The 11,493-nt window shown below is 63.6% G+C and overlaps 1 protein-coding gene across 1 annotated transcript in view; it reads right to left on the bottom strand.

Moving 5' to 3' along the window:
• Positions 1-4,121: 4,121 nt before the first annotated feature.
• CHRNA4 (cholinergic receptor nicotinic alpha 4 subunit) overlaps positions 4,122-11,493 on the bottom strand; it is a 12,752-nt gene continuing 5,380 nt past the window's right edge. Inside the window, 3 exon segments of the mRNA XM_024750344.1 lie at positions 4,122-4,247; positions 6,921-8,262; positions 11,404-11,493. The exon segment at positions 11,404-11,493 is cut by the window's right edge and continues 38 nt beyond it. Coding sequence (XP_024606112.1) covers positions 4,122-4,247; positions 6,921-8,262; positions 11,404-11,493 — 1,558 coding nt within the window.

Genomic DNA, 11,493 nt, shown 5'->3' with positions numbered 1-11,493 from the left:
CCAAGGCCGGGCGGGGAGGGCCGGGGGGAGCAGCAGGAGGGGGTGGAAGCTGCCAGAGACCACCTGTCAGGATGCGGCTGGCAAGCGGCAGAGAAGGCTCTAGAGCCGGGGAACACCTGCTCAGGAGGCAGGCGACGCCCCCGCAGGAAGGGTGAGATGGGCAGGAGTGGGCACTGGCCTCTGCCAACCACCCTGTCCAGTAGCGTCGCCTCTGGCCCTTTATGGTTTGAGCTGCCTCGAGGGCTGACATGAAGCCCTCACAGGACAGTAAACGTCCCTCCCCAGTTTCCCCCCCCAGCCCCGTGTGCGCACACGCACACACACACACGCGTGCGTGCATCCCCCCGTGGGCACACGTGCTCCCCACACATTCACACGCGCAGCGCTGCTCCCGGGTTTGGGAGGCGAGTTAACGGGAAACGCGACATGTGAGCCGCACGACCGCCGAGCAGGTCTCGGGAGTTGAAGGAGAATGCGGGTCCCCTTTCGTCCATTAATTTAAAATTACAGCATCTTCAAAGAGGGAAGGACGGGTGGTAATAACATGGAGCTGAAGTGAACAGGTGCGAGGAAACGCGGCGTGGGAAACAAAAGGAGAAATAAAGTCGGTGAGGCAGGCTCAGTAACTACGGGCCCAACTTCAGACAGGCCGTGGGATTCGGGGGAGGATAAAAATGGAAAAAACGTTGCATCCTCATGAGGGGCTCCAAGAAGAAACAGGAAGTCAATGGAGGGAGCAGAATGTTGAAATAAGTACTTTTTTAAAGATTTGAGAATTAGAGGATTTAAAATCCCAAATGGAAAGTCTCGGAGGGCGAAGTGGGACCGACTTTTAAAACATACCCTTAGATTCACTGATGCAAAAAAACAAAGACAGCGGGGAAATTCTTTAAACGCTTTTCTACAAAAAGACAAGAGTCGCCCTAGAGTCGCCCTACGTCAAAAGGTGGGGGAAATGACCTCAGAGTGTTGAAGGGGAAAGGCTCGAATTTTATGCACAGCGGAATTACTACTGAAACGAACAGGGTGAAAATACATTCTGAGGCCCACAAAGTCTGAGAAGGCAGGTCACATGTCACAGGGCATCCTCTTCGAAATCTGGTTGGTGACGTTTTCTACAGAAAGGGAAAGTAACCAGCACTTAGGCCCGATACACGGCAAATCCCAGGTAAGTAAAAACCCTAGTGACATTCGCCGTTCACAGAATCGTCAAGCCCTCCCCAGACCATCACATCGGTGGCAACCTAGACTAGATTCCAGGCTGTTCCAGAATCCCTGAGGGCAGCCGAGGTGCTTGCTTTCTTTGGAGGTGGGAGGCATGATGGAGACAGTTTTCATGTCATCTTGTTAGGCTCTTGAAAAATACCAACACTCTAAGTTAGGAGCAGCCACCAGGAGGGAAACCACTGAACATATAACCTTCAAGATTAGCCAACTAGATCAAGTTTTCTTGTATGTAGGGGGACAGAACACATGCAAACAGAAAAATCAGAGAGACGGCCTAACCATATCCCAGTGTGGCAGAAATTACAACAAATAGCGGGGAGTTTAACCCTTCAAAAGATTACAGCTTTCTACTTCTAGCCGTGATGGAGTAACCCATACTGGACCAAAAACCATTAAAAAGCACGGAAAATATACGAGGAAACTGTTTTTAGGCATTTTAATGTAGAAGGGTCAGTGTTTCAACAAATGGTGCTGAAACAACCCTCTCCCGGGTGTGTGAGGCCCCCAAGGTGTCAAAACATCACAAGACACAGAAAATGAAACACAGTCAACACTAAAAGAAGGAGGACACCCAGCGGGACCTGCACACAGCGGCTTGAGTCAGAATGACCGGGCAGAGGCCAGCACAGGTGACGGAGACACAGACTTGCTTTAGTTTATTTGGACAGAAGAACATGACTCAGCAACTAACGACAAAACTGTTTACGGAGACACGGCCATGGCGGATGGAGACAGGGCCATGGCGGGCGTTTGACCGCACCACACCTGGTGGAAGACCAGGACAGAAAGGCTGAGAACGGGGGGTTCCACGCACACCAAGGTCAGGGACAGGCAGAGAACACCTCTAAACCACTGATCTGAGGGCTTAAGACCAGGCATTTTGTCATAGGTAAATTTCATATCAATCAAAACAAACAAAACAGAAACCCTGGAGGCAAACACCTCAAAGTAGCCGTCATGGTTATTTGGTGGGAATGTGGGCGATGTATTCTGTGTGCAGATTTTCTGACTTGTGTTTGGGTTTCAAAAAACAGAAAAAGCGGAAACCAGAAAGGGGAAGCATCCCCATCCCTGGGGCTCCTGCTGTCTCCCGACCCAGAAAAGAGCATCTGCAGCTGGGCACCCCCAGGGCTCCCCACAGCTGCCCTGTATCTGGCGCTGGATCCGCTTATGTAAGGAGGATTGAGGCGTTGACATCTGAGATCTGCGTCCTGGCTGCGTCCTCGGGGGCCTGGCCCTCCCCCGCTCCGCCACCGGGTCCTGGGTCCTGGCGAACGCCCACCCGGGCTCTCCCCCAGCATCCTGGGATTGGTGCCCCAATGGCCCCAGGAGGCAGGTGCCTATCTGAGATGGGCAGATGGGGGCCTGGATGTCCAGGGGGCCGTCCTGAGCATCACAGGCGGCGGGGTGGGGGGGCTGCAGGCTCCAGCCTCCTCCGACCTGGCGTTGCCCTCCAGCTGCACCTCTACAGCAGCATCTCTGAACTTCACTAAATTATCCACTCCATCCTCCCCAGCACCTTGTGCGGGACCCAGGCACAGCCTGGGGAGTGGGGAGACCCAGGGCTCCAAGGGGGCCGGCTCCAACCTGCCAGCCACCCCCCCCCATGCATGGGGTCTGGGGAGGTGGGAGCTTGACCATAAAGGGCGAGCGATTCTTTCAGCCTGGGGGGCCCCCCACCCAGGTGCCACTCCTGCAGGAGGGGCCACATTGTCCAGGACCCACCCGCCTTGGCACCTGGAGCCTGAAGGTTTGGAAGAATCAGAAGATGGGGGGCAGCATTCGCCCACCCCGACACCACCCCCAGGGCTGGTGTTTTCCCAGAGTCTCCAGGGACACTGTTGGTGCCCCCCAGTGCTTAGCCTTGGGGTGGAGGGACACTGGGCCCCCAGGGCCATTACCCGCGCACCTCCCCCCACCACCTCAGGCAGGGCAGCCCCCGCATGGTGTGATGTAGGGCTCCTGGGCTGGGGGGAGGCCTGTGGAGGGTCCCCTCCACCCCCTCGATGTTTCTCAGGGGGGACCACACTCCAGAGGGTCTCCAAGTCGGCCAGACGAGCTGTGCTCGGGTCCCCCCAGGTCACCATGGCTACTGTTGTCAGGGAAGTCCTACCTGTGTCTATGCCCCAGAGGGGTCCCCGGGCTGTGAGCAGAGGGGCACCCACGGGAGGTGTCGGGGAGCCCAGTCCTGAACGTGGCTCTGGGTCCCTCACAAAGTACCAGGGCCCACGGGGGTCTGGGGGCATCACAGGCCCCTGCGAAGTGCTGGCCCGAGACCCCCGGCACCCCTGGAAGGCAGACATCTGGACTCCCTGGGGCTGAGGATCTCTCACCCGAGGGGGACCTGCCACTGGATTCTCCTCCGAGCAGGACCACGTCTCATCACTCCATCCCCAAGGCCCCTCAGGCACAAAATCTGGGTTTTCGTTAATTTACCCAGAACAGACCAAAATAAAATCCCTGCTTGGACCCTCCCCTGGCAAATGAGGTTCGAATGTTTGCTGACTCGCCTCTGGGGTCAGAGAGAGCAGGTCTGAGGACCCACCGGTGCCCCAGGCCCGGGTGGGAGAGGCAGCCAGGCCTGGCTCAGGGCCTGGGCCTCGGGGATCCCACAGGGACGAGGGGCTTTGGGGGCTGAGAGGGGCTGAGCGTGGCCACGGGGCGTGGCCCTGGGACAGTCAGGGCTGCTGGGACATTTGCCGAGAGCGGTCAGACGTGCGTCCTGGCAGGAGGCCATCATGTCACCATGCTCCGGATACACCGCCCTGCAGATAGGCGTTTACCAGCCTCCCGGGCAGGTCCCCAGGAGGCAGCTTCCAAGGCCATCTCACAGCAGACAGATGATGGGGGGCAATCTGGTGAGTGGCATGACCGCATCGAGTGCAGGGAGTCCCCTAGATCATGCCGGCCAGCCAAGGCGGCAGGAAGAGGCCCACCGTCCCCAGCAGGCAGACGAGAACGAACACCCAGAGGAAGATGCGGTCGATGACCATGGCCACGTACTTCCAGTCCTCCTTCACCTGTGGACAGACACACATGGTCACTCCCGGCCGCACCCTCAGGCCTCACCGCAGCGCGAACCTTCTAGAAGCTCTGTTCCTATCCTGGCCTCCAAGGTCACAGGCATACCTGTACTGGGGTGAGGGGTGGAAAGGGGCCACAGAGAAACGGCTTGTCCAGCTCAAGTCCGGGCTCAGAAGCAGTGGGCTGTGGGGTCAGTGCCCTCTACGGGGGCTGGACCGCAGAGCCGCTGCAGGGGACAGGGCCCAGCATGGTGGCCCCACCTGACTTCACCTGCCTGAGCTCCAAGAAGGTAGTGATGCCTCTGGAGGAATGCCAGGGTCCGCATCACAGTGCAACGTGCTCTGGGTTTGCTAAAGCTGGCGGCACCGTGGGGACCAGCCAGTACACCCCCATTTGCAGGTGGGCAAGTGAGGCGCAGGGAGGGGGCACCCACAGCCCCTTGGCTGTGCAGGGCAAGAGCCAGGAGCAGCCTGAGCAACGGGGCCTGGCCTCCAACAAAAAGCTCAGGGCAGGCTCCACGGTGGACGGCGTCCCAGGAGTGACAGCTGAGTCCCAACTGCCCTTCACTCCCGCCCCCTGCCCCAGGGGTGGCACTCACGGCCGGCTGCCTATGTGGCTCGAGCCCCTCATGGGTCAGGGGCTCTCTCGGCTCTGTCCCTAAAGCCGCTTGAGGGTGAGGGTCACACGTGAAGGAGGGCACAGCCCTGTGTTGCCTCTGAGCCGCGCAGCTGCCGGGGCAGAAGGCTCCAGGCGAGGGCGAGCGGGGGACCCCGGGCTTGAAGTGGGTGCACACGCTGAGTGCATCACCTGCGGTCGCTCCCTTGGACTCGACGAGGAAGGTGACTGCACCGTCCTGTCTGCAGGTGGGACCCTGAGGCCCAGGGCGGTGCAGGATGGGCCGTGGTTACACGTCCACGCTGGGCGAGCAGGCCCCGGCCTCCACCTGGTGTGACCCCAGGGCAAAGGCTCAGGGAGGCCACAGGCGGGTCCTGGGTGGGCAGCTGTCAGCCCTTGAGTGACCAGAAAGGATGCAGCCCCCAGGCTCAGGCGAGCCAGGCGCCAGTGGGTCTGATGGGCCTGGGCAAGGGCAGGCTCGTCACACCCCATTTGGGGGCCGTCGAGGGAAAGAAGACTTCTCACTGCTGCTTCGTGCTCTGATTTTTAAAGTAATCAGAGGCGTCCTGATAGTTTTAAGCCAAAGTTTATTCTCAGGAAACCAGAGCAAATGGGGTCACTATAAGCGAGGGAGCACCAGGACCCTCTATTCCAGGAAGCAGCCCCGCGGCGCGCGGCGTCTGCGCTGCCTTTCAAACCGCCCCTCCTCCCAGGATGAAAGGCTCGCAGACAAAGCTGCCCCAGCCAGGATCCCAGGCTGGTTCCTGTGAAGTCGCTTTGCTCCCCAGAGCCCGGGGATGACGCCCAGAACCAGAACCAGGTCGCCACAGCCAGGCCCGCGATGCTGGTGGAGGGGTCTGGGGACGAGGGGCCGGCCCTGCGCTGAGGACCGCTGGGCCTCCGAGATCCTGGTGACACTTCAAAGGCGTCAGTCTCTGCTCAGCAGGCCCTCAAGCCCTCGCCAGAGCCAGAGGTCCTCTCGTCTCAAGAGCTGGCTGCAAGATGGAACCTTCCAGAAACCCCCAGGTGGCCTCACAGCCCCTTGGGATTCAGGGGGATGACCAGCCGGTACAGGGAGACCGGCTCACTGCTGGAGGCGGGGCTCAGCCACGGGACAGACGGTCCCCAGGGATCATGCACGTCTGGGAAACGATCACGGGCCATTCCCAAGGAAGCAAAGGGACCAGAAGGTTCCTGGAGGGAATGGCAGTGTCACACCCACCCCCAGGTCCAGGGAGGGGACAGCAGTGTCACGCCCGCACCCAGGGTCCATGTCACGGGCAAGAAGAAGCTAATGCGGGGCGAGGTCAACCTAGCATAACCGATGCCCAGGTTGAGCAGCCGGTAATGACCAGGCTGACTGACCAGTGCCCTCCCCCTCCCCGCCTGTCTCTGCCCATGCCCTGAACTGGGGCTCAGCCACCAGCCTGGACCCACCCTTACAGGCACCCACGACGTGGCCAGTGGAGCCTGAGCCTCGGGGAGCAGCCCCACTGCCACCCCCCACCAACTCCACGGGGCCCTGAGTCTCAGCCATGTCTGAGCACCCGCCCTGCCCACCCAGACCCCGGGCGCCCTCTCCCCAGCTGGGCACAGGGACGCCGACCAGAGAGGCAGGGCTGTGTCCCAGGCCTGAATTCTCCTTTCCCCCCGCCAGGCCGCTGAGGCCACTCAGCCCCCTCCTGTCTCCTCTCAGCCCCTCTCACCCCAACCCCAGGGCCCAGACCCCCCCCACCGGTCCTTCTCCGGGAGCTCTTGGCGGGGTGGGGGGCGCTCGAGATCGGGGGAGGCGCTCACCAGGTACAGATGGTGCTGGCAGCCCCACCCCCGCCTGCAGGCTCCCTGTGCCCTGAAGCCCCAAGGGGGTGCCCGAGATCCACTCTGCTCTCTGCCAGCCACTCAGTCACTGCAGGGACCCCCACTGGTCTCGGAGGCTTGGGGCAGAGAGAGCAGACGGCTCTGGGACCTAGTTTCTGGGTCTTTCACCGCCACCCCCTCCTTCAGAGTGGACAGGGCAGCGGGGCCCGTCCGGCACGGCCGTGGCGGGGACTTACCGAGAAGTCCATGTCTTCCGCCTTCAGGTGGTCTGCAATGTACTGGACTCCCTCAACCGCCCGCGCCAGAGCTGGCGACAGGGGCTGGGGTGGCGCGCCGGTGCCGGGGGCCTTGAGCGCGGCACTTGGTGCCTCCGCCTCCATCCTGCACTTACATTTGCAGGGGGAGGCCTGGTCTGGGGGCGGAAGCTCGGCTGAGGGGGCCGTGGCCAGTGAGGCAGGAGAGCCGGCCGCCGGGCGGCCGGCTGGGGAGGCGGCCTCCTCTCGGGGCACGCAGCACTGGATGCTCTGGGACCGGCACCTCACGCCGCCCTCTGCCACATCGCTGGGGCCGGACACGTGCTGGACGCTCAGGGACCGGGCCTTGGCGAGCCCTGGGGCCCGGGTGCCAGTGGGTGGGCGGCAGGGCCCGGGCGAGGGGCATGGGCCGGCCTTCTCGGCCTCTGAGGGCCGCAGAGCGGAGGCCTGGTCCGAGGGCGACGTGCAGGCCGGCTGGTCCGGGCCGCAGGATGGGGTCGGGGACGGGGCGGGGCCCCTACTCCTGAGCTCGGGCTCCCCCCGGGGCTCCGGCCAGAAGCGCGGGGCTCCGGCCGCCTCGTGCACGGACCCGACGAGCCGCCGGCAGTCGTCCTTGACCGCGGACGGCCGCTTCATGAAGAGCAGACGCGGCACGACGTCCAGGAAGACGCGGCGGACCCAGGCGGGCATGGTGTGCGTGCGCGGGGAGCGGTGGTGCACGTTGAGCACGAAGACGGTGATGGTGATGGAGAGCGTGACGAAGGTCATGGTGAAGAGCAGGTACTCGCCGATCAGCGGGATGACCAGCGAGGTGGACGGGGTGATCTCGGTGATGAGCAGCAGGAAGACGGTGAGGGAGAGCAGCACGGAGACGCACAGCGTGACCTTCTCGCCGCACTCGGACGGCAGGTAGAAGACGAGCACGGCGAGGCAGGAGACCAGCAGGCAGGGCGCGATGAGGTTGACGGTGTAGAAGAGCGGCAGGCGCCGGATGACGAAGGCGTACGTGATGTCCGGGTACACCTCCGCGCAGCACTCGTACTTGCGCGTGTTGTAGGTGCCCACGGCGTCCACGATGACCCACTCGCCGCTCTCCCAGAAGCCCAGCTGGTCCACGTGGCTGTGCGTGCTGACCAGGTCGATCTTGGCCTTGTCGTAGGTCCAGGACCCGAACTTCATGGTGCAGTTCTGCTGGTCGAAGGGGAAGAAGGTGACGTCGATGCTGCAGGAGCTCTTGTAGATGGCCGGGGGTGTCCACTGCACCCGCCCGTCGTGAAAGAGGTGGGCCTTGGTCAGGTGGGTGACGGCAAAGTCCCCGTCCGCGCTGGGTGGGAGACAGAGGGGGTGGGTGAGGTGCCCGGCACCCGCGGCCCGGAAGCTGTCTTCCCCCCGCCCGCGATACGCGCCCCCGCTCCGCAGTGGCCTCGCCCAGGACGGGGCGGCCCTGGGCTCGTTGCTCCCCTGCCCGCCTCGCTGTCACCGCCCCTACCCTGGGGGCGATGCTCCGTGGAGACCGTCTCAGCGGCCCACACCGCGCCCGACGCCCAAGCTTGATGACCGTGATCATCTGGGGGCCGGAAAGGCTGTCCACGCCACATGAGGGCCCCAGGCACACAAGTGGCCCCTGGGTAGCACGCAGAGCAGCTCGTCCCCTGCGGTCACCCCAGAGCTGTGCAGAAGTCTGGGCCCACCCTGGGCAGGACGTGGACCCCAGCATCACATCCCAGGCCCTTAGCCCTCCTGCCTCTCCCTCGGCCTTGGGGTGCCCTGTCCACAGACCGGTACAGGCAACGAGCGAGGGGCTGCCGTCCCAGCCCTTCTCCTCATGGGCAGAGTGCCCAGCCTGCAGCCCTGGCCCTGTACCTCCCAGACAGTGACGTCCACCTCAGTTTTCTCCACCAAAGACACCCACGGTGGGATGGGGGGCACACTGACACTGCGAGAGGTGAGGCAGCCGGCTGTGGGGACACAGGGACACCTGCTCACGGCCTCCCCGAAGAGCCCTTCTTGCCTCCAGAGTCAGCCACTCTCTTCTCTGCAGCTGGAAGCATCCGGTCCCCAGTCTGGGTCCTGAGTGGGTGCCACCTGGGCCTCGGAGTGCCCTCTGTCGGCCTGTTTCCCCACAAGGCCTGCGCTGCCCACGCCGACCGTGCGTGGTGCCCACAGGCCTGAGCTGCCCACGCCGACCGTGCGTGGTACCCACAGGCCTGAGCTGCCCATGCCGACCGTGCGTGGTGCCCACAGGCCAGTTGAGGCGGCAGCCGTTCCCCCAGCCCCTCCAGCAGCCCTGCCGCTTCGGCTCTGAAACGCTGATGGGAGACCTCGCCTCCTCCCCCCAGGGCACCCCCCAGACAGCTGGCCCCAGCACTGAGGGCCACCGGACGCTAGTCACCAAGCCCGTGTCTTCACACTCGTGTGCTGAGGGCACATCGGCCCCGGCCAGGTCCTCAGAGAGCCTAGGGCTCTGCACGTGGGACCCGGCGCCTAGCGCAGCCCCAGGAAGGAGCAGCTTTCCCCGGGGCACGCTGTCACTACCTGTCACCGCTGCGCGAAGTCCCGCCCCTACCCCCACAGCTGGTTCCTGTGCCCCCAGCAAGCGCAGGGGTGTGGACAGCAGGACCGCATGACAGCGCACATGGGAGGAGGGGAGCCCGAGCCGGCTGGTCCCGTCCCTGCTCCCGGCCGCAGACGCCTATCCACGTGAGACGCTCTGCCTGACAGGCCGATTCAGGGAAGCCCCCAGTGGGCGGCGCGCCCTCCAGCCTTCAAGGCGTGCCCCAGAGCTATCAGAAAAGCACCCCCCGACCCTTCCCCTCGCCCAGCAGCCTGTGCTGACCACTCGGCCTCACTCAAGCGCACACGGCCCTGGCCGTCAGCTACCCGCTGCCCCTGGAAACAGGACTCCTCAGTGGCCATCCGGCCAGCATCAGCCACCAGCTCTGGGGTCTGTCCTCACCCACGCCCAGCCCCACCCAGAGAGGGCCTCGGTGCCGATCTCCATTCCCAAGAGAAGCTGGAAGGAGGTCCATCCCGCTACCTCCCAGGGGTCTTGGTAAGGAGGCCAGAAAAGGAGGGGGCTTGGGTGGCGGGCCCACTCTCTATGGCTCTCAGAGCAGTCCTGACCATGCTCCCCTGGGTGCCGGAGTTCTGACCCTGGTACCTATGTTCTGGATCAAAGAGCCACGCAGGCGTATTCCGTGCCAGGTCCCAGCGGGGCAGGGGCCTGGGGGAGCTGAGCGTGGACCCGGGGGGCCCGGGCGGCTGGAGAACTCCAGGGCGCAGGATCAGACCGGGCAGCTTGCAGAGGGAGAGCGGAGAGCCCGCCCCGCCTTCCATTCCCCGAGCGGCCCCCCTTAATGCAGCCCCGAAACCCATCTCCCCCACGTGCGGCCACTCTCCCACGGCCATTACTGGAATCACTTAAGCTGGAAGAGAAGCCCAGACGTTCTTAATCAAACAGCAGCATTTTGTAGGTCAGGCCCAAGCCTGGGGGCCCAGGAGGGCTTTTGTGCGGAAGCACTGAGGTCTTGTGCGGAGGGCAGGGGCTCTGGGCAGACGGCTGGGACCGGAGGGGACCAAATGCTTCCATTGGCTGTAGCTGTAAGGGCTGTGGAACTGCCGCCACCCAGGCCCGAGTCTGCATCTGCCCGTGTGGATTCAGCTCAGGGTGAGCTGGCCTGGCAATGACACAGCAGGGACACGGGGACGCGGGAGGGCACCAGGCTGCCCCGAGGTCGGGGACACCTCGAGGATCCCAGGAAAGGACAAGTTCAAGGACGCCAGCCCTCTGGAGCCCACTGTCTGCCACAGTCGTGCCCCTAACACCCCGGCCCCCAGCACAGAAACATCCTCCAAGAGGTCAGATTTCAGAGCCAGGGACACGCGGCCCACACAGAGGCTTTGTTTGCTTGAGTGTGGTTAGCGGGGTCTGGGGAGACTGCGAGACCAGACAGAGGGGCAGGAGGAGGGCGGGGGCGCGGGCAGTGAGCCGGCATGGGCAGGCCGGTCTGGGGCTTCCTCCCCTATACCTCCCAGCCTTTGTTCCCAGACGCGGTCCGCTGCGTGTGCAGGGCCCGCCTTCCCCGGACAGGGACCGACTCTGGAAAGGACTCCAGCCTGAGGGGGAGCAGCTGCAGGGCCTGCAGTCATCCTGGGAGGAGCTCAGACCCCTTCCCGGCCCGTGAGTGACCGAGGCCCCTGCCCCAGCCTGGGCAGGGACGGAGCCCCCAGGCGCCACCGCTGCCCCCAGGACCCCGTCTCCTTGCCACTTTGCCCGCTCATGGGCCTGCCCCCCACACCCCAGGCCTCAGCATCCTCCTTTACTCACTGCTCCTGCTTCCGAGCCCACCCTCAGCCCACACAAGCCGCCTGCCTCTTGCTCACACCGGCCTTGGAAGAGCTGCTGGCCGGAGCACGGCTGGACCCGGGCACCTGCCACCCTGCCGGCTAAGAACCCCGGGCTCACTTGTTGTACAGGACGATGTCCGGCCGCCAGATGAGCTCAGAGGGGATGCGGATGGAGGTCACGTTCTCGTAGTCAGCGGGGTCCCAGCGC

The sequence above is a fragment of the Neophocaena asiaeorientalis genome, unplaced genomic scaffold (assembly GCF_003031525.2).
Source record: "Neophocaena asiaeorientalis asiaeorientalis breed wild unplaced genomic scaffold, Neophocaena_asiaeorientalis_V1.1 scaffold606, whole genome shotgun sequence".
NCBI classification, from domain to species: domain Eukaryota; kingdom Metazoa; phylum Chordata; class Mammalia; order Artiodactyla; family Phocoenidae; genus Neophocaena; species Neophocaena asiaeorientalis.
This window is presented reverse-complemented; position numbering and strand designations above follow the sequence as displayed.